This window comes from Filicampus tigris, chromosome 10 (assembly GCF_054856515.1).
Source record: "Filicampus tigris isolate MCC_2025a chromosome 10, RoL_Ftig_1.0, whole genome shotgun sequence".
In the NCBI taxonomy this organism is placed as follows: Eukaryota; Metazoa; Chordata; class Actinopteri; order Syngnathiformes; family Syngnathidae; genus Filicampus; species Filicampus tigris.
Genome location: NC_141226.1, coordinates 9,206,357 through 9,228,540, shown reverse-complemented (window position 1 = coordinate 9,228,540; position 22,184 = coordinate 9,206,357). Strand labels below are relative to the sequence as shown.

Sequence of the window (22,184 nt, the reverse complement as noted above, 5' to 3'; positions counted from 1 at the left end):
TCATCTTGGGTTAATTTAAATCATTGCAGTAAGAACAAAGCCTCCCTCAATATGCCGCACCAATTCTGAAGACCCACAGTACACACTGGTGCTCCTCTCAATTAGTCAAACATAGTTATCAGCTGATCCCTCCCCCCGACGCTATTTACGACTTTGCATAGAGGTGAGAGCGGAGGTAGGCCCAGAGAGTAAACAGCAGATCAATAGGCACTGTTGTCTGGATGTCAATCAGTCCTCACCTGGTCCAGTGGGCTTGTTCCAACTCTCCCAATTCCCACTATGGACGAGAGGCCTCCCAAAGTGATGTTGTTGTTAGCGCATAATTACTGAAACAATTACACTTTCTTCCCAGAGACTCAATGGCACGGCGCCTGCTGTGCACCATTTGCTCACAAGTTGTTGATAGTGCTGCCCAAGGTGAGTGAGATGGTGCGGGCAAACACACACACACACACATCCACACACGCAACCCTGAGTAGGGCACAAAAGACAAGCCACGCTCTTCCTTGTTTGGTTCCATATTGTTGTGCTTCAAAGAATGAAAGCAATGCAGAGGAAGCAAACTGTGTGTCCCTGACTTGCCTAAAGAGATCGTCGGTCCATCTGTAGCTGCTGAGTTAAAGAGTGCGCACTGTTTACAATCTGGCCAGCACCTTCATGAACAAACCCACAATGGCCTCTCTTCTCTTTGGAATACACATTCACGGTTTGCTGTGCGCGAATTCACGTATAAAGAGAGAAACATTCCAGACCCACCGGCGATCTATGAAAAGCAATGATATAAAGAGACAATATTAGCCGCTGAAAACGAGCACGGGGCCCAATATAATTTTTATACATAGGGCACCGTCAAATATTGTGCTCAGGAACTTTTCCTGATTCGTCAGATGGCTGCACACATTAAAGCAGGTTCCGCCTCCCACAAAAACATCACAGAAAAGTGAGGTGCAGAGATTAATAGAAGATTCAGAAAATACTTTTACTTTGGGTGCCAGGGCATCTGTGTGCTAGCAAAAGTGAATGGATCATCTTTCATGACATATTGAAAGACATGACCAATGTTTGAACTTAGATCATTATTGCACAAAAAGTTTTTTTTTTTCTAACTTCACTTTATTGCTTGTCGTTCAAGCAACCTCGATGATACAGACTACTGATACTGATCCAACCAACACAACTGAATACATGACAGTACCTACATTGAGGATAAAAGTGTCATTATATCTCATCAAATTCAAAATCAATATTTTTGTCAAAATGCGCAAAAAAACCCCCACAACTTTTGCAAAGACAAATATCCAGAAGACGTAATCATCACCATAGAAATCACCATTGCAGCTAAAAAAAAAAAAAACGTTAAATCACAAGTTGCAGGGAAATTTGGTAAGATGCATTTGAAATAATATTTAACTGATTGGAACATAGTTTGCGGTATATTTACTGTTTAATCTATTAACATAGGCAATTATAAAAAACAAATAAATGGGGGGGTGTAAATTCCTTGCTTTTTTTCACTGTTCACAGTATGACTCTCCTCAGTGTCCTTTCCTTAAAAAGACAACAACTGTGTTAAAAATGAAACATGCTTGTCGTCTCATTTTAGCTTTTACTACAGTTGGATGTTGTGAGAAAGCGAGGAGCAGAAAAAAGGAGTTCTAAGACCTTCTTGTTGCAATGCAAATGAGTTTTTTCATGCGTGCGTGTGTGCGTGTGCACGTATGTGTGTGAGTAAATGGAAATGAGACCTGACATCTGGTGTTGCAGCTACACAGATACAATGTTAAAAACTGCAGAAGCGTAAGTAGTGAATAAATTCAGCACCATTTGCAATGAATGAATGCAGATGCATCACAAATTCCTGGTACCCTTCCTTAACACCGCTTGAATCAATTACCACTGAGACATGCAGGAACATCCAAGTTCATCTTGATCTAACAGCTTAATTCATAGACTCTATGCGGAGACTTTTCTCATGAGTAATGCACTGTAATAAGGTGTTTTGAGGATCACTTTACAGCACAACCTCGAAAGTGGAACGACCCTTAATTGGGAATTTTTTTCCTAGCCGTGGCCATTTATATTCGCTGAGCCAAACGTTTACTGCCACCGTCTGCGTATGTATGTCCGTTAAGTGTCAACCGGTAGGTGTGGAAGAAGGATCCGCCCAGTCTGAATTTCAGGTTTGTAAACTACTGTATTGTCACAGATCCCTGTAGATGCCGTTTCATCACTTTGGATTTAAGATCAGCATAGCCTTTGAGTAGAGGATAAAGATTGGAGAGTGAATCTTGATTTTTCATGTAGATTATGAGAAACTTTTAGGCACTTCACACTCTGCGAAGAAATTGTGTGTCGCAATCGTGAGAAAGCAAGATACGGTTCATGGAGTGAATGATGAACACCATGTAAAAAAGCCACACTCAGCCTTGCAGTGTGTCAGCATCGCTCACGACGTTTTTCTTAGTTGTATATCAGAAAATAAATGATTATTTTGCCATCTGAAGCCATTTCTCAGTCTTGCTTTTGTTTTACAGTTAAGGTTTCAAAAAAGCAAAAAATATTAGCATCAAATATTAGCATCAAATATTAGCATCTTCTCGTTTCTTCTTTTCTCATCCATGCGTATATATATATATATATATATATATATATATATATATATATATATATATATATATATATATATATATATATATATATATATATATATATATATATATTAGCCTTTTAACAAAACTTTCCAAAAAGAGCATTAAACAGCTGTAGCTCATCCAGAACACTCCTGCTAGAGTTTTAAGCAGGACTACAGTAAGAGATCTGAACACAGCACACCGGTTTTAAAGTCTCTACACTGGCTTCCTGTCACTTACAGAATAGTTTTTAAAACTCTACTGATTGTTTGCAAATCCCAGAGCGGTTTAGGTCCAGAATACATCAAAGATATGTTCAAAGAATATAAACCCAGTAGGGCCCTCAGATCCAAGAACTTAGGTCAGCTAGTCCAGACCAGAGTCCAGACTAAATACGGGGCGGCAGCATTTAGTTGTTATGCTGCAAAAAAGTGGAACAAACCAAACTGCCAGTGGAGATTAAACTTTACCCAAATGTAGACACTTTTAAATCCAGGTTAAAAACATATCTTTTCCCATGCACCTATGCATGAAATCTGCAATTTTTTTCTTTTTTTTTCTTTTTACTTATCTTGCTTTAAATAATTTAAATTTAATTATTCCACATGATTTTGATTTTTGCAATTCTTAATGTTTTATTTCTCTTTCTGTAATGCTTTTGATGTTTTATGTAAAGCACTTTAAATTGTATTGTGCATGAAATGTGCTAGTCAAATAAATTTGCCTTGCCTTGCTTTGGCTTTTCACAAACAAATTTTCCCTGCTTTTTGCTGGAACTAACACATATTCTACTACTGACCTCTAAAGAACAGAAAAGGGTACACAAACAAGCATTTTTTCTGTTGAAAGGGGAAAGTTTACTCTTTGGTAAGTCTGGTGCTTCTATGGTCATTGGTCCCAATACTCTATAGATCTTGAAAAGTCAGTCAAAATGCTTTAAAACAGCTGTTCATATGGGGAACTGCTTTTAAAACAACCGGCAGTGAATGAATTAAGAGAAGAGCATTTTAGAGAGACTTTGGGTGTTAGATAAGTCGACTGACATTTAAAGTGTTTGTTATATGAGCGCCACAAATAATAAAAAATGCACAAGTAAATTGACACCCACCCACCATAAATGTTTTGTAATTGCCAGTAGATATCATAAGTTGGCAGTTAAGGCGGAAGTCAACTCAAAATGTTTCTTTAAAATAATAGCTTCTATGCGGCCCCAATAGTCTAACACGATATTCTGATTAATATTGTATTTGTGGACTATAAATTCAGCAGCAAAATCCATCAATTTTTATCCACCTCCGGGGGTGGCCACTTTGCCACTTGCTCTCGACAGAAAATGACATTACAGTTGCTCAGGGCTCAACAGCGCTTAACAACCAATCACGGCACACCTTTTTTCAGGGCAAACAACATATTGTTGGAAAGCTATTTTTCGAGTTGATTTCCTTTTAATGAATACTTTTACCACTAAACGAAACTCCTCAACTCACTTCAACTTACGTCCTCTGCACCAAGGGCACAGTCAATGCTTTTATTGCTTGGGCCTGAGGACATAAACAGACTAGTGAATAGGTTTTCCAGATTTTTTTGAAATAGAAATGATCACTTTTGCAAGTAACAATTCTAGCATTTGCCTACTTTGAAGGTGACGTAGCTCTTACGCCTTTTTACAGGTTTCTGTAAAAATATCATCAGAACACATCGCTGTATGAGGACCTTCAAAGGAGCCTAAGTTTTCTTCTTGGTGCCTCTATTCCCTTTGAATTGGTTGCTACATACATTTTTCAACAAACCTTAATAGATGATTTATGTTGCTGGGACTATTTTCCGTAAACTCGATTATTTTTTCATAGTTCACAACAGGAATTTGGGAAAGGGCATGCATTTAAATATCAAGAATGTTCCTCAAGTCGAATAGGTGAATCAGTTGGATAAACAAGTGTGCCTCACTTTTGCCTTGGTTAAATTAACAATCCCACACTGCAAAATCTAAACTGAAACCAACGTGAAATGTGTGTTAAATTACAAATGTACACTCTATATTGTTGGATTTCATACCAACAGACACAAAATTGAATAGAAAGTAAATAATTAAACCGTTTTACCACACTTTTTGTTTCAATTCAATGTGCTTTTCCTACTGGTGCACGCGCCTTGGCTACCAGGGGGCAATATAATACAGTCATAGGGATATAGACGGACACGTCATTCCAAAGTAAACCACACTAATATTGGGCATTCTTCGCAGAGGATAAAGTACATATGCTAGTGAGTATTGTTATATTATCTTGCTACAAGTATAGCTTCATTTTTGTGTCCAAATATCTGTTGCTTAAACACTTGTAACACAGCCACATGAATGCCTCTCTATTTGTTAGCATTAAGCTAGCTGAGGCTACACCGTTATTTTAAATACACAGGGTCTAACTCTCTTTGTTTTGTGTTTAGTTTGACAGTAAACTTCAACTGGGAGTTGCAATAAACAGTTTGAGGCCTCATTTTGATGGATTGTTCATTAATTCCATCTGCCAAACTGCTGCTTATTGTGAAGTGAGTTCAGCTTACTGCCACCAGATAATAATGTATGCCAAATTTAATTACTTTTGACATATTTTTCAAACTCAGTTTTTGCAGTGCAGTCAGTTTTTGCAGTGTCTGCACGTGTGTGTCTGTGTGTATGTGTGCGAGTGTATGTGAGAATGGCAGCAGCTCGGTTCAAACACACAAGAATGAACACCTTTGTTTTTATCATTAGTCGTGAGAGAGGAGATTGGAGGTGTGGGGGTGGGCAGCAACCAATCACAGCTGTGTTTGTTTGACTACTCTCGGGCCTTGGGCAGCACACACAGCTGGCTGAGCTTCGGATCACGCTCGCCCCCTCGGGAGTCCGATCCACTTCACCCTCTCCTGGCCGTGGTGCTCAGGGGCAGCAAGAGCAATAATTCATAAACTGAGGACCCACATGCCATAACATAGGGTCCACAAAATAATTAGCAATAAATTGATATCCTGTTTAATTGTGTGTTTAATAAAGTGCCAAAAACAAACATGCAATTACTCCTTCCTACTGTGGGTTTCAGTCGGTTAAAAAGCTCTGATATGATTGTGACATCATCACATACATTTGTAAAGTTTTTGTAAAAACATTTTTCAAACAAATGTAGCTTTATTCTCAGAAGTTGCCATGAAAAAAAAATCAAAATCAAAAAAAAAATCTGAGCTTGTTATTTTGAAGATTGCCCCAATTTTTTCTTGAAAAATAAGACTTTATGACGTCGTTGTTCATCAATCATCGCTCATTGCTCTAACTTCTTTTTTTTTAATATATATTTTATATATATATATATATATATATAGTAATAAACAACAACTTTATTCAGATAATATTACCACAAATCCGAATTTGTTCTTCTCAACATTTCTACATTTTTTAAAGATACACAGTATTTGATATCCTCACTTTTTTTCTCTAATATTGTAAACTTTGTATATCTTTTTAAAAATATGCCATTGTTCTTGTAAAGAATATGACTGTTTAAAAATAACACAACTCGTCTCACAACATTGGAACATTATGTCACAAAGGAATCTGAACATAACCTTCACAATTCAGATTTGATTGTTTTAGAACCCATGTTTTAGAACCCATGAGCTAGAGAGTCCTTAGTGCAGATCTTGCACCAACCTTGTGTGAATTTATCTTCATTTTGGTGAAAAAAAAAAGCCTTGCTTTTGAATCCAGCAAAGAGGTTTCATGTCATACTCCTATATCCACTCATAACACATTTCCTTCATTTGTTCCAGAAACTGGTTCGGATCGTAAAAGATCCCGTTTGTTCCAGAAAGCCTCCAACCCCCCTTGTTAAATTTACTACACCTTTGAGATAACCACCACTATTACTCATACCCCAAATCCCTGCCTACCCCCCCCCTCCCCAAACGCCAGCCCCAGCCCATAAAACTAGAGCCGCAGCAGCAGAAGTGGAGTTGCCCAGGGGTAAAAAATAAAAAACAATGCTGCAGTGAGAACTTCAGAGCATCTCCACCAGTGCCATTTACTGTCCCTTTTTTTTTTTTAAAGTTATGATCACCGGAACCAAAATGCCACACATCCATGAGTTCGAAGCGCACTTTGGGAGCTCACACATGTTTTATTCACTTTGAGAAAGAGCGAGAGCATCATGAAAGGGAGGCCTCATCTTACAACGCTGGCTCGCTTGCCAACAAGCAAACATATGAAATATTAACCAGCAAATATTAGCATCAGTGATAAGAGGATGATCAGCTATCCAGCCATTTAAAGGTATGCTGCATGTATGTATGTGTATATGTATGTATGTGTATACATATATATATATATATATATATATATTTTTTTTTTAAATCAGCCCACTGCAGGGATCTGACATCTGAGTTTCTGCAAAGCTCCGCTTCATCTCTTCTTGAGATTCTCTCTGATGGGAACAGTTTGACACTTGATGAGGAGTTATTCCAACACTAAAGTCGACCTGATTCTCGACACAGATGATTGTACATTCATTTGCAGGTCAGCAAATTATTAAGGCTATCTCCGTGAATCACCCCGCGTCGAAATAAATTGCATCTTTAATGGGTGATGATTATTTTGTGGAAAAGCTCGGGATTGGTCGTCCTTCCACTTTATGATCTTTTAAAACAACTATACACTCAACGCTTAGTGCAAAATGAGAGTAATGCAACATAAAAATGCCAAATTTTATTGCAGTGTGTTGGTGTGAACTGCAGAGATGCGATTACACGAGCATCATCAAGTTGAAGCTTGCCAAACTAACACAAATAAAAGAAAGGGCTGAAATCTTAAGAGCCTCAGACACGGCAGGGAGATAAAAATAAATTCTGGCCATAATATGGAAATAATGTGTCGACAAAATGCTAAAGTATGACGTGTGCACAAAATGCAAATTTGTAAATTGAATATGGACATCTGGGTAAGCAAATAGAGTGCACCTTTGCTAGTCCTCCACCTTCTCAAGAAAGTGCGCTCCATTTGCTTACCCAACCGTCCAGTAGACAGCCACAGCTTCTATTTCATATATTCATTGTCTATATTAGTATTATGGCCACACATGAGTATTTTGTGCATACCTAATACCACATTTGTGGTCACAACCTCATCTTCCGTCGCCATGATACGCTTATCATGGCCACAAATTTGTATTTTGTGCACAGGCTTTACCTATTTCATGGCCACATATTATATGCCCACGTTAAACCTAGTTCGTGGCCACAGTTTAGTGTTTTGTGACCACATGTTATTGTTTCATAGCCATAAATTATTGTGTGGCAAAAATGTAGTACAGGTATTGCGTGCCCATGATTCGTGGAGGAGTTCGTGGACAAAAATGTGCTTTTCCTGCACACATTATACAGTATCTACTTTGTAGCCACAAATGACTATTTTGTGCACACATTATAACTATTTTGTGTTCAACAATTGTTTGTGGCCACAACTTAGTATTGAATGGTCCCAAATTAGTATTTTGTGCACAGGTGCCTGCAGTTTTCCATGGCCACAACCTAGTATTCTATGGCCTCAAATTAGTATATGTAACTGTTTGTTTACAGGTTGTAGCGACAGATATTTTTGTGGCCACAGCATGTCATGAGTATTTTTTTTTCCCAAAATATGTCCTTTGTGCCAGAATAATTCAATCTCAGGAGGCCACCATGTTGACAACTAGTCATGCTTTTGTGTGGTAAAGCATTTTAAGCCTGGTTTGTTGAAAATGGAATTACAACTGTGTCAGGCTGTCAGCCCCAAAGTTACAGTGTGTTGCAGAGTGCAGATGCCAGCTGTCGCGATTTTACAGCAGCTAGCTGCCGAGTGGTACCATATTATACAAAATCAGTTTAGCAATTTTTAGCATATTATATTAGCGATTGAACATGATTTTTAGATGACATTGAGTTGATGTTGGTAGCAACGGTACACGACGCTAGTATAAACTGTGGTCAAATCAGCCTCTAGTTGAAGTCAAGCCAGCGGCCACAATGATATGCTATGTGTTACAGTTCCATGCTGTCAAAGTGCTGTGAGGGCCAACTTCAAAACACATGACAAGGTGTTGATGTCCATGTATTATTTGGTAGGCTTTAATTTTGAAGTTGGCCTTCACAGCACTTTCGCAGCATGTTACTGTAATATGTATGTACGTACATAGTAGGGGTGTAACGGTACGCTAAATCACATTTCAGTTCGGTTCGTTTCTTTGGAAACTTCGGTTTGGTATATTTTTGGTTACAAAAAAACAGTTTTTGTTTTTTTTAAATATGTTTATTTTGAAAAGATGACAAGTAAATGGTACATTTTTTTGAAAATATAAATAAAAGTGAACCATTCTGGTGATATTCTAAGGAATTACACCAGAATAAAAATTACACTAACAATAAAGATATCTTGATTTTGTAAATTATTAAGACACTGAAATCTTTAAATACTCAGCAAGCAACAGCCTATGACTATGACACATATAAGTATTCAAGTTAAAGACATGTTGTCATTACAGTACATATATACACTTTTTGTGATGAAAAAAAAATACATACAATAACAGTTACAATTATTGCTAACTATATTAAAACTCTTTTTATAATGAAAAAATACAGTAACTATAAAAAGTCTTTGTGAAATTGTATACACTTTTTAGGCATTGAAATCTTGAATGTTCAACAGCATATTGTAACGAATTGGGTTATCGGTGTTGTGGTCGGATTTGTGTGTTGCTGAGTTGTTATGTTTCCGAGGTTCATGAATGCATCGTACGGCAAGAGAGTGGAGCAGCGGAGAAAGAAGAGCGCGATCATTTGTACATGGATTAATAAAAACGTGATAATTAAACTACGTCTCACGGTGTGTTCCTGGAAGACGCTACAATATGATGAATCTCGCAAGTTTGACGTTGACGCCCTCGTCTATGAAACATTCACTGTCGGATGATGCCGTGCATGTTAGACGTGCTATCTGAAAAAAAGGCCACCAATCTCATGTAGCAATGTCGGCACACAACTTTGGGACTCCTTCACGTACCTTTTCTCATCGGCGTTTTTAACAGGAAAGCCAGAATGTTCCCAAACAGGAGACAGCAGAGTACGGCCGCACCTTTGAGCTCTGGCTCTTTTCTGGCTCTCTCTTTAGTGACGCTACCCTCCTCTCCCGCATGCAACAGTCAGTAGCGCCCCTGCGTAAACTCCCGCTAATAAGTGGACCGAACGAAACGCAAGTGGACCGAACCGAACATGCCATACCGAAACGTATTAATACACCCACGTGTACCGTTACACCCCTAGTACAGTATGAACAATCAAGGTAGTGACTGGCCTGACTGCAGTCAGTATAAGCTACGATCAACTTGAACGATCTGAGACCAGCCCTTTCAAGTCAACTGAGTCATGTGTCCGTAATTAGCTGGTTGGATATAGTAAGTGGCTCTGAACAATGTGTAGCTTATCATAGCTGAATATTCATGAACCGGCATACAGGTATGTCACATCCTCACGAATTTGTACTCTTGCGAGACTGAAAAGAGAACAAACACGGCTCCCCTCGTATGCGAGTAGATGCGATGCTTTAAATGTAGCTTTTAGAACAAATATTTCATAGATTTAAGTAAGGAGCATCAGATAAATACTACAAGCATATTCAAAATATAACAAATTTTAGACATCTTGGATTTAGTCCCCACTTCAATTTTTTGCCACTCATGCCAATTCTGGGCGCAATAAAAATCTACCAAGGTTCAACTACATAATGACACAGCAGAAAAAGGTCTCGCTCACTTTTAAACCCCCTCTGATGATCTGCCCTTCGTGTTTATCCTCAGAGGACAAACACTAGTTAACCCCTGAGCCTTGAGTAAAAATCTGCAGCCGGCTTGGGAAAAAATGGGCCGATCATCTTAGCACGAAAGCCCACTGGGACTCTGGAGAGCTGGTGTGCCCGCTGCATTGATTTACTCGCTGACACCAGAATTGATGAGAAATCACACTGGCCGCGCTCCAGCAGAGGCAGAACGGCCAGGGTGGTGCAGTCCAGAAGAGGAGGAGCTAGGCGGCTATGGCGCCGAAAGCGAGGGTGGACTTGACTTTCTCTCGAGAACAGCAACGCTACCCAGGTGCTGAAGACAACTCAAGGGGCTGCGGCAGACTTGTTAAAACACTGACCTTTAATTCACTATTGTCACCTATCGTGTTTCACATGTATGTTCCACTGGCTTTGAGGCAAGAATAGTCTGGGTGGGGCCCAGGGGGGGGGGGGATCGCCATTGATCTAGTCGGGTCTGTGCTTAAAACCTCCACCGCACACTTCTATTTCAAAGACGTGAATTCACACTCGAGGAGGTGCGGTGGAGGGGTATCGGGCACCCTCACATTCTGCTAGTGTAAGGGTTCTCCAAGTCTTTCAACCCAAGTACGATTTTAGCTTATTAAAACAACAATTACCATAATTCTTAATTTGTTGGTGGTAGTGGGAGAGGGCGGTTGTTAGGCTTGCTATGTTTATTTGTTTTAAAAAGTTAATTTTTCTGTTCTACAGCAGATTTCTTAGATTAAGTAAAACATTCCTCATTTCATTATTTTGACCAGTTTTTACAAATATTTTTTTTATGAAATTTCAAAATTCCATGTTTATTCTCACAATATTTTTCTTTTTAGTCTGAAAAAGAGGTCACACAAAAAAAAAAATGCAGCTTTTGCTCTCGGGTAAAAAATATGACTCTTCCTGTAATTGAGTTAAGGTCTATCAATCGCGAATTACATGCTTTTGTGTCATCCCATCTTCCAATCGGCCCATTTACAGAGGACTTTTCGACTTGCCCATCTGCTGTCGTTAGATAAAGTTGATGCCCGTTATTTGCGGGGAATAGGGCCATCCCGCGAATAGCGAAAATCTGCATATAATTGACACCCATTGAGATGCATTGGGGGGAAAAAATAAATGCAAAAAATTCTTCAGCAACGCTGATTAACGTCCAATTTACATTTTCCAAGAAAGACGTGGTACAAATAAGAGAGGGAAATCAAAAAGCATACAAATACACTGTAACATATTTCTTAAATATTGAAAAAATATTTTTAAAAATCCACACATTCAGGCAGTCCTCGTATTACGAGGTACGTGACCTACGACGTTTCGACTTTACGATGCCCGTGCCTCCTTCTAAATTTAGTCCCCAGCATAGTGACTAGATTTACATGCACAATATTCATGTTAAAGTCAAAATTCCGATTTCTGAAACATTCTGAACGACCTGTTTACATGATTGAGCGGACAGAGTTGCTCCGGCATTTGAATAACACACTGTGTATGGCAACACTATGTGTGGCGTCATGACTCAAATGGACATCATTTCCGGTTGTTACCTTCAACTGTCAATAAAACACTTGATATTCATGTCACTCACTGCATGAATGAAGCAGCTGGTTTCCTCCTCACTCCAAAAGGATGCTTTGTGCTGCGTCTCTGAGCTTGTTTACCTCTGCTTGTGTATTTGCGATGGGTTTCGGGCCAAACAACGCGCTTCCGCATACAAGCACTTCCTGTACTACAAACACCAGCATTTCCTGCGGTTGAGCAATGAGCATGCGCGGTGTCTCGATTGTGTCTGTTTTGCGCGCCTGCACTATCTTTGCCTTTCCTCCTTCTATATCCACTTCTCAGCAGTAATGCTAAGTACAGCATCTTGTGCTTTTTATTTTAATGAATTTTCTTTTTTTTATACATTGTATTTTGACATAAATTTTGACTTTAACAGTGAAATCCGACATACGCGGAAATTCGCTTTACATCGCCAGTGTAGGAACGGAACTTCCGTGCCGAACCGCGAGTATGCAGGGTTCAACTGTATAGGAAATGTCTAGCCAAAAAGGCAAGGCAATCTTCATATGTCTATGCGCGTATAAGAGAACAAAAATAGTGGTTAGCCTAGCTATCTTTTTCAAGATCACAGCCAGTCTTAAAAGATTCCATCTTCGTCACCAAAATGTTACATCTAATAAATGCCCAGACAACAATTGTGTGCTAATGAAAACGTATTCATCATTGAAGTTGTTTGATACAACACTTGCCAATGTCAAGGTGGACTTTTTTTTCTCCGTAAATGACACCAGTATGTCTGTCCTCCCACTAATCAACATTGTTTCTATACGTGTCCGTCAATACAGTACATGAGAAACCTGTCAGAGGCATAAAAAGGGTTCCGGACCAATATACTGTGCTGAAAAAAAGTCGGATGTCATCGATTAAATCGACTTCAACTTTCATCATATTAGAGTTGACCGATTCGTTCAACCCTTAATCTATTTGGGCAAAAAATACAAATATCAAACCAAGAATCAGTCACATGTAATTCAGATTGCACATTTCATTCTGTGTTCTGATGCTTCTATCTTATCGATTCGACTTTCATCACATAGGTGGCGACAATCCCTGTCCTGTGATAACACATCCCATGTTCTTTAAAAAATCGTCTTTATTCATGCAAGGATGTTAGATGTACGTGATGATTTGTTACAATTGCATCAGAGCTTGGGAGAAGAAGTCACTGGTTTAGCTGGTCCCCAAAGGAGGGTATCATGCACTTTATTTAAATGATACATCGTAATAATGTACTGTATTGTAAATCACATTGCGGACGCCCAAATTACATCTTGTCAAGCCCTGGGGTCCTCGGACCCCAGTTTGTGAACCGCTGTGCTAGTGGGTGTGACAACAACATAGGGACAATAGCAACAGGGCAGCCCTTGAGCCGCAATGCATGGGCATCATCACACATTGCAAACCCACAGAATCATACATTGACACTTTTTTCTGTTTGCAGCCTTAAACGAGCCGAAAGGTGACTGCACCGACACCACATATCACACAATCTAATTTACGTATCGTGGGATGTTATAGAACCAAATTCCAATATATCCATTGTTCTCGTGTGGGAGACAAAAGTGGCAAAAAGGGTGAAAAAAAATTATCAAGCATACCTTCAACAGCCAACACCATTGGCACGAGGAGGCTGCACACCCACAGCAAGTAATCCATTGTCAGGAGCCAAGCTTTTGTAACATGAATAGAGACCCTCAGGATGGCTGTTGGCTGGCTGGCTGGCTCGTTGGAAGGATGGATGGATGGAGGGATGGCTGGTGCGCTCAAACAGTGATCACCGCTGCGGAGCTTTGTGTTCCTCACTCACACCGTGCAGGGCTCCTGCCGCCCCATTCCGGCATCATCCAAGTGTCTTTTGTTGTTGTTGTTGTTTTTTTTTAACCCCCCCTGTTACTCAGTCACGTCCCGTTATTCCAGTGACTGCGCGCTGTCTCATTCCCGTGATTTGACTTTACCAGCATCTGACCACGGGCGCATCTCTGTCGCTCTCTCTGTCTCTCTCTCTCTCTCTGGGGTTGCTGTCCTCCCACCCCACGCGCACAGAATTGGGTTGGGAGGTGGGAGGTATCCGCATACGAAGACGAGGGTACTGGACCGGAGGTTCTGAGGAAGTCCACTTGGGCAACTCCGCTTAGCTGTTGCGCCTCCGTCGGGGGCTGTGCGAGTGTGCGTCGGAATGGCAACACCGGGACAGACATACGGAGGGGGCTCGGGAGAAGGGGAGTGTGTGTGTGTGTAGGTGCTGGTAGTGGTGATGGGGGGTGGGGGGGGTGCACTTGTTCAAACCGCAGCTCATGTATAAGCAGCATCCGGTGAAGACTGTCAAAATAATCGCCTGAAGGTGCTGATGTTGTAAAAAAAATAATAATAATTTTTTAAAAAAGTACATTAAAAACATGATCTTCTTGCCGAAGCACCCTCTTTTTTTTACAAAAATAAACAAAACATACTACCTATTAAAAATAGACTTCTGTGAAATTAGTTGACAAGAAAATATGAAAAGAACGTTTGTTAATACAGTTTGTTAACTATACTGTATTCAGCTATATGATCTGTAATTTATATTTGTTTTAAAATACTGAATGTTCCCATGTTATACTATAGCTTGAAATAACATAGCTGGAAAACACAAGTTTACTTATTTTTCTAGTCAAAGTCGGCTGGAACTGGTTTTGTTCTGACTAACTAATTAGAGCGTGGAAAAATGCTGATGTCATCAAGGGTTAAAGAAACAGGCCCGTTGCTAATAGGATTTAAATTGCATGGGCCATCTGATTGTGAAGGCCCTGGGCAGATTACATTGACATGGAAACATATAGAAGCCTACATACGATTGAACAAAAAAATAAATAAATCTAACATCTAATAACACATACTGGAAACACGGCAGTCAAGCTAAACAGTATCTATCTTAAAAATGCAGTTGTAGTATAAATGAACTGCCACAAGAATGCAGGAAAAAATCTGTTTTATTTTAGACGTGCTATCTGCAAAATAGCCGCCAATCCCATAGTAAGTGTTCTTTATACCTGGTTCCTCACAAAGCCATGATATAATTCATCTCTGATTTCCTTTTCAGGATCTAAAATTGTATTTTATTGTAATAAAATCCCATATAGCATATATAAACATTGTTATGAAATCGCTTTTTATCCTTTAACTATACTCACTCAATCGTTAAATCGAGTTTAATATGCGGTGGGGCCGGGATGGCTATGTTTTCACAAACAAGTTCATTTTATATATTTTTTGATCAGGAAAATGAAAAGAGTTGTCATTTTCTATTTTATCAATAAATTTAGGAGAAATTAGGAAATAAGTGACTCCATGAATAATGCCTCTTGGCCGCGCCCCCTATCCTTGTTCAGTCGGAGTCACTGGAGGAATCGATTACAAACCCTCCATCGGAAATCATTGTACTTTCATTGCTTATAACGTCCAAAAAACGGTGAATTGGCACCAAAATTTATGTGGACTACTTACTAATGACCACTTCAACATATCAAAAGGATTAACCTCTCCGTGGCTGATTTATATGAGAATGAGGAAATGTGGAAGTGAGCAGAGCTACATAGATTTATGCTGGGACGAGCGCACACTGCTTCTTTGCTAAACAAAAAAAAAAAAAAAACAATACTTCTTTGCCTATCACAGTTAGGACGGGCGAGGCATTTAACATCAGTCGGGATATTTACAGAGACTGAAGTGGAAATGAGCCGTGCACATTTATTTGGATGAGGAATGCCCCCAGTTTTTCGACCGACAACACGCCGTCCAATGGAACTAACAGCCGAAATGGTGCGTTCCAATGCGTCCGCACTCGGTTGTGGAGTCGGATGCGCACGTTCAAGACACTCCTGGTGTTCGATGAGGTCTTACCTCACGCTGACGCCGCTTCACTCTCGCGGCTGCAAGCAGTGTCGGACAACGCACACGACTGCTTGGGAGGCAACCCCGCGACATGAAGAGAGACGCAGGCTCATGATCACCTCCACACGCTGCACGGACAGTAAGGAGCTAACTTTGTTGTGCTAACGCCCTTTGTTTTAACGGCCTAAAGCTAGTTGTTGCTATTAGCTGTACCATTATTAAGATAAGATAAGATAAGAAGATAAGAATGCCTTTATTGATCCCACAGTGGGGAAATTTTCGTTGTTACAGTAGCAAGGATATAGGTCACACAGGGGCGGCGGCATAATGTGGCCATTAATGTATAACATTGACGGCAAACATTTAGAATCAAACCTATGTAGATATACGCAGTAACATGTGTATATACACATGTGTATACACACCAACCTACATCTACATAAAAAATATGAGGAACACTCATTTCGGCCTGTGCATAGTACAGAGGAAAAAATACTCTAAGTGACAGTGCTGCAGTGCTGTAGTGAAATGTAAGGAACAGCATTGGATAAAAATAAAACTAGACTAACAGTAGTGGGGAATGTTGAGTATTGCACGGTATTACAGTAGTGGGGAATATTGGGTATTGCACGATACGAGCTCAGGTGCAGGACTGCACAATTGCACTAATGACCGCCAGTTTGTAGAGACTACACAATGTTCTTGTTAAAGAGTCTGACAGCAGCAGGCAAGAAGGAACGGCGGAATCTCTCCTTTGCACAGCGAGGGTGTAACAGTCTGTCACTGAAGGTGCTGTGGAGTGCTGTTAGGGTGCCCTGGAGGGGGTGGTCCGGGTTGCCCAGCATTGATGACAGCTTGGCCAACATCCTCCTGTCCCCCACCGAGTCCACAGAGTCCAGGGAGCAGCCCAGGACAGAGCCGGCCCTCTTGACCAGTTTGTCCAGCCGCTTCTTGTCCCGGGCCGAGACGCCGCCTGCCCAGGTGACCACTCCCTGGAAGATGACCGATGCAACCACCGAGTCATAAAAGTTCCTGAGGAGTGTCCCCTGAACCCCAAAAGACCTCAGTCTCCTGAGTAGGAAGAGTCTGCTCTGACTCTTCCTATAGAGGGCGTCTGTGTTGTCGCACCAGTCCAGTTTATTGTTCAGATGAACACCCAGGTACTTGTAAGTTGAGACTCTCTCAACATCTGTTCCCCGGATATTCACTGGTGCAGGTGAAGAGTGCTGGCGCCTACCGAAATCCACCACCATTTCTTTGGATTTCCCCGCATTGATCAGGAGGCGGTTCTGCTGGCACCAATCCACAAAACCCTGAGTAAGTTCTCTGTACTCCCGATCATCTCCGCCTGTGATGAGGCCGACAATCGCAGAGTCGTCAGAGAACTTCTGCAGGTGACAGGTAGGGGTGTTGTAGTTGAAGTCCGAGGTGTAGAGGGTGAACAGGAAGGGAGCCAAGACAGTTCCCTGTGGGGCCCCCGTGCTGCAGAGGAGCACGTCAGACACACAGTCCTGTGTTCTCACATACTGTGGCCGGTTTGTGAGGTAGTCCTGGATCCATGTGGTGAGGTGGTGCGCCACCCCCGCCCGCTCCAGCTTGTCTCCCAGTAGGGTGGGCTGGATGGTGTTGAAAGCACTGGAGAAATCAAAGAACATGATCCTCACAGTGCTCCCCGCCTTCTCCAGGTGGGAGAGTGAAGTGTGGAGGAGGTAGATGATGGCATCATCCACACTGATGCCAGGCTGGTATGCGAACTGGAGTGGGTCCATTGAGGAGCTCACCAGGGGGCGCAGGTGGACAAGGACCAGTCTCTCCAGGGTCTTCATCAGGTGAGACGTCAGCGCCACCGGTCTGAAGCTGTTGAGCTCCTTCGGGTGGGGGGTCTTTGGCACCGGGACCAGGCAGGATGTTTTCCATAGCTGGGGGACCCTGCCCAGCTTCAGGCTCAGGTTGAACATGTGCTGGACAATTCCACACAGCTGGTCTGCGCAGGATTTGAGGAGCTGGGGGCTGATGCCATCTGGACCCGCTGCCTTCCTCGCCTTCATCTTCTTCAGCTGGTTCCTCACCTGAGATGTTGTGAAGGCCAAGGCTGGACAGGAAGGAGTGGTGGCTATCTGGTGTAGCTGGGAGCTGGAGTCTGTGGAGAAAAGAGGGGAGGGGGTGACACGCCCAGCAGGAGGAGTAGGTGGAGACTGCAGCAGGAGAGACTGAGTGGAGGCAGGCATCTGATCGAACCTATTGAAAAAGAGATTCAGCTCATTTGCCCACTGCAGGTCCCCCTCAGTCCGGGTCTTGGGTTGTCCGTGGCCTGAGATGGTCTTCAGGCCCCTCCAGACTCCCCTGGCGTTATTCTGCAGCAGCTGCTCCTCCATCCTCTTCCTGTAGGACCTTTTCCCCTCTCTGATCCTCCTCCTCAGCTGGCGCTGCACAGTCCTCCGCTCCTCTATGTTGCCTGACGCAAAAGCCCTCCTCTTCTCCTTCAGGAGAGCTACTGTTAGCCGGGAGAGAAGGGTAAGGGGGGTTGGGTGGGGGGATCGGTTTGGGGTATTTTTGATTTTGTGGAGGTGATCATGATGAGATCATGTTTTATGTCAAGAAATCCAAACTATTGTGCAGAACACCTTTATACTTTCACAAGTTGAAGTGGACAAGAGTAGTAATGTGCATTTGCATTTTGGTGGCGATCGGTCGCTGTTTTAGACAACCGAACTGACAAAGCGAACAATATTACCACGCTTGGCTCCCTCCCGTGACGTAGACCGCTGAGACCGAAAACATAACATAAGCCACGCCCCAAAAGGGGCGGGGCAATGTGTCATAAATCTAATCACAAAAAAGAGTCTTTGGGGGGGGGGGGGCACTTTAGTACTGATGTCATTTTTACATGCAAACCTATTTTATAAGTGCCAATGTTAAGCTCACCCAAGTGTCCCTTTAAGCATATAATCAGTTCTAAGGACCAAAAAAATCCCTTACCATAGATGGCAGCGCAACCCCATGTTTGAAAACAAGTGACTTTTATAACACATTTTTGGGAATGTAGAGCTCAAGGTGTGCTGTTGTACCCTACACAGATGAAATGATCAAAAATACTAATATTTCATATCCTCTCCAATGAAATAATGCAAAAATACTTTGAAATACAGTGAGTTCATTGTCCCAAAACCTTTGAACTATGTTTTTTTTTTTGCTGGAGCCCATTCTAGTTGTTTTTGGGCGAGAGGCGATGTACACCCTGAACTGGTCACCAGCCAATCACAGGGCACGTTGACAAACAACCAGTCACACTCGCATTCGTAACTACGGATAATTACTGACAATTACCTACCATTTGGAATTGGGGGGGGAGTGACGAAATGCATTGAGTTGAGGGTTCATTTTTATTTTGTAATCATGCATTATTTTATTTTATTTTTTGGTTTGTGTTTTTGGAAACATTTATACAAGGAGAATATTAAGATATTACGTAGCTTTATTTATTTATTCTTTGCATTAATCGTCATTCCTGTAAATATTTGTCAGTACAACATTATAAAGTTACTTTATTCCATTAGTTGTGAGCCACAAGGGAGCAGCTGCCTGAAAATGACCTCAAGCAGTGACGTAACACGCACCAAAATGTCACGGCATCTCATCAGTGAAGACAAGCAGGAGTAACACGGGGCTATCACTGAGTCATCCCCTCACTGTATTATTACATCACCCCTTTTATTTTGTAGTCAAAGTGGATATTTTCCCCTGCAAGTGTGCGTGGGTCTTGACAGAGGTGGCCGCGGGTGCTGAGGATGAGGTTGAGCAGGTTTCGTTGCAGGCGGAGCACGGCCAACATCCCTTGCAGCATTTGTCCATCCAAACAGCAGGCAGCAGCGTGTCGATCAATTGCGGTATTAAATGGACTTTGGAGAGTGTCAATGTAAGCCTGGATAACAATGGACAGACAGCACCTCCCACTGCTTATTGAGTGGCCTTTGAGACTGATACCGCAAAACAAAAACCCCATGTGCTTCCACTCACTCATTTGGGTGTATATGCAAATTACAGTAAATTAATCCCAACAACAAACAAAAATCCAAACAAAACCAAGCCTCACACAGTTGAAGCAGAAACTTTAGATCATGTTTGACCTATACATTGTTTGGCACGGTCAGAGGCAGCTGATTTTGTGCTGAGGCCAAAGCAAAAAAAATAAATAAATAAAATACTTTGGTGCCATCTGGTCGTGTCTTGGTGCGAAGGAACTAAGTGAGTTGTGGAGCTTCATTTAGGCAAAAGTAGTGATTTGCTACCATCTCGTAGCATACGCGTGCCAAGGAATAAAACTGAAGTGAGACAAGAAGCTCCATTTAGACAAAAGTGGTGCTTTGCTACCATCTGGTGACATCTTGATGTTAAGGAACTATGTTGAAATGAGTCGAGGAGCTTTATTTAGACCAAAGTGGTGCTCTGCCAAAATCTTGTGGTATCTTGGAGCCAAGGAACTATGCTGAAGTGAGCTGCTTTTCTGCAGCAAGGATAGGGAAGATGGTTAAAATTGATGGATGGGATGATGGATGGAGTCAAATGCAAGGCCATTTTGGAAGAAAACCTGTTGGAGTCTGCAAAAGACCTGAGACTGGGACAGAGGATTACCTTCCAACAAGACAATGATCTCGAACATAAAGGTTAAAAGCTAAACATATGTACGTGTTAGAAAGGCCAAGTCAAAGTCCAGACCTAAATCCAACTGAGAATCAGTGAAAAGAGATGAAACCTGCTGTCCACAAACACTCTCCATCAAATTTAAATCTACCTGAGTTGGAGCTGTTTTGCAAGGAAGAATGGGCAAAAAAATCAGTTTGTAGATATACAAATGTGATAGAGGCATACCCCAAAAGCAGCTTTAATCACAGATAACAGTGGTTGTACTAAGTATTAGCGGAAGTCAACCCAAACATATTTTTTTCAAGAATATTTCCCCAGCAGGCTCACTAGTTGAAACACGGCATTCTGATTAATTTTGCGTTTGTGGAAAATAAGTTAAGCAGCAAAATGTACGCGTTTTTAGCCATCTCTGGGGGCGGCCATTTGCCAAATGCTCATAACTGCTCACAGCGACCAATCACGGCTGACCTGTTTTCTGAATCTGAGCCGTGATTGGTCATTGTGAGCAGTTGTGATGTCATTTTCAGTCGACAGAAGACAAAACGGCCGCCCCCAAAGATGGCTAAAAACGAGTGGAATGACATTTATTCCACAAACGCAATATTTATCAGAATGCCCTTTTTCAACTAGTGGGCTTGCATAAAACGTATTCTTTAAAAAAAAAATGTTTGCGTTGACTTCCACTTTAAATCAAGGGACCCGAATAATTTTGCACGCTCCACTTTTCAGTTTTTCAAATTTAAAATATCCTCTGAATTTCATTCCACTTCATGATTGTGTCCCACTTGGTGTTGATTCTTCACAAAAAACTCCAATTTGATATCTTTATGTTTGAAACCTGAAATGTGGCAAAAGGCCAAAAAGTTCAAGAGGGCCGAATACCTTTCGCAAGCCACTGTAGAGTACAGTAGAGTGCAGTACAGTGTGTGGATGTGGGTGGAGCTGGAAAAGCTCAAGCACAAGGCTCCCTTTCACACAACCTATTCATCAGTCTGTACTCCCCACTGCTTTTTCAATCCCACCAGTCCTCCCCACCAGATCCTTGCACCCCCCGACGCACACACGTACACACGCACGCACACACACAACATCCTAAATTTAAGATCCCCCACTTCTTCATCCCCCTCTCCCGTTTCTTTTATCCCCCTCCCACCAATCCTTTTGGCTTTAGCAATTCTGCCACCCACATCCCCTCCGCCCTCCAACTCTCTTTTGTCCCCTCAGCTTTGTGCACTAATTAACTACAGTTCAGTTCCCAGCAGGCTTGGGTCAGCCCACACCGTCGGGGGATGTGATTGACAGCTCCCTTTAGCTAGCCATACTCAAACGGAGAAAAACTTGTACAGTTACCCCGTCATTCATTAAGAGCAGGTACTGTAAATAATGACATGGAAATAAGCAGACACCAGAGGCTTAACTATTCGTATTTGTTAAATATGCTTTTTTGGAAGAGCCTCTTTGTTGGTCTGTTTTCCAGAAGTGCCCTGTGAGAATAACAAATGTTTTTCTACTAAATTTAAAAAACTGCTTGAAGTAATCCCTGGCAGAGTCCTTGAATAACCCAAAAAAACACACACACACAAAAAAAAACACACGCATCCAATTTCACCGTATTTTGTTCAAATTTT

The 22,184-nt window shown here is 41.5% G+C and overlaps 1 protein-coding gene across 2 annotated transcripts in view; it reads right to left on the bottom strand.

The window, feature by feature from the left end:
- The window catches only part of ephb3a (eph receptor B3a), a 71,562-nt gene extending 57,299 nt beyond the window's left edge, over positions 1-14,263 (bottom strand). The window contains exon 1 of one of the 2 annotated variants that reach the window (XM_086042727.1): positions 13,641-14,263. In XM_086042727.1, the coding sequence (XP_085898853.1) occupies positions 13,641-13,698 (58 nt within the window). In that variant the 5' untranslated portion in view covers positions 13,699-14,263. Of the gene's footprint in view, positions 1-12,067; positions 12,432-13,640 lie in introns of those variants that run through there. The other variant, XM_086042728.1, reaches the window with a different exon arrangement.
- Positions 14,264-22,184: the final 7,921 nt, after the last annotated feature.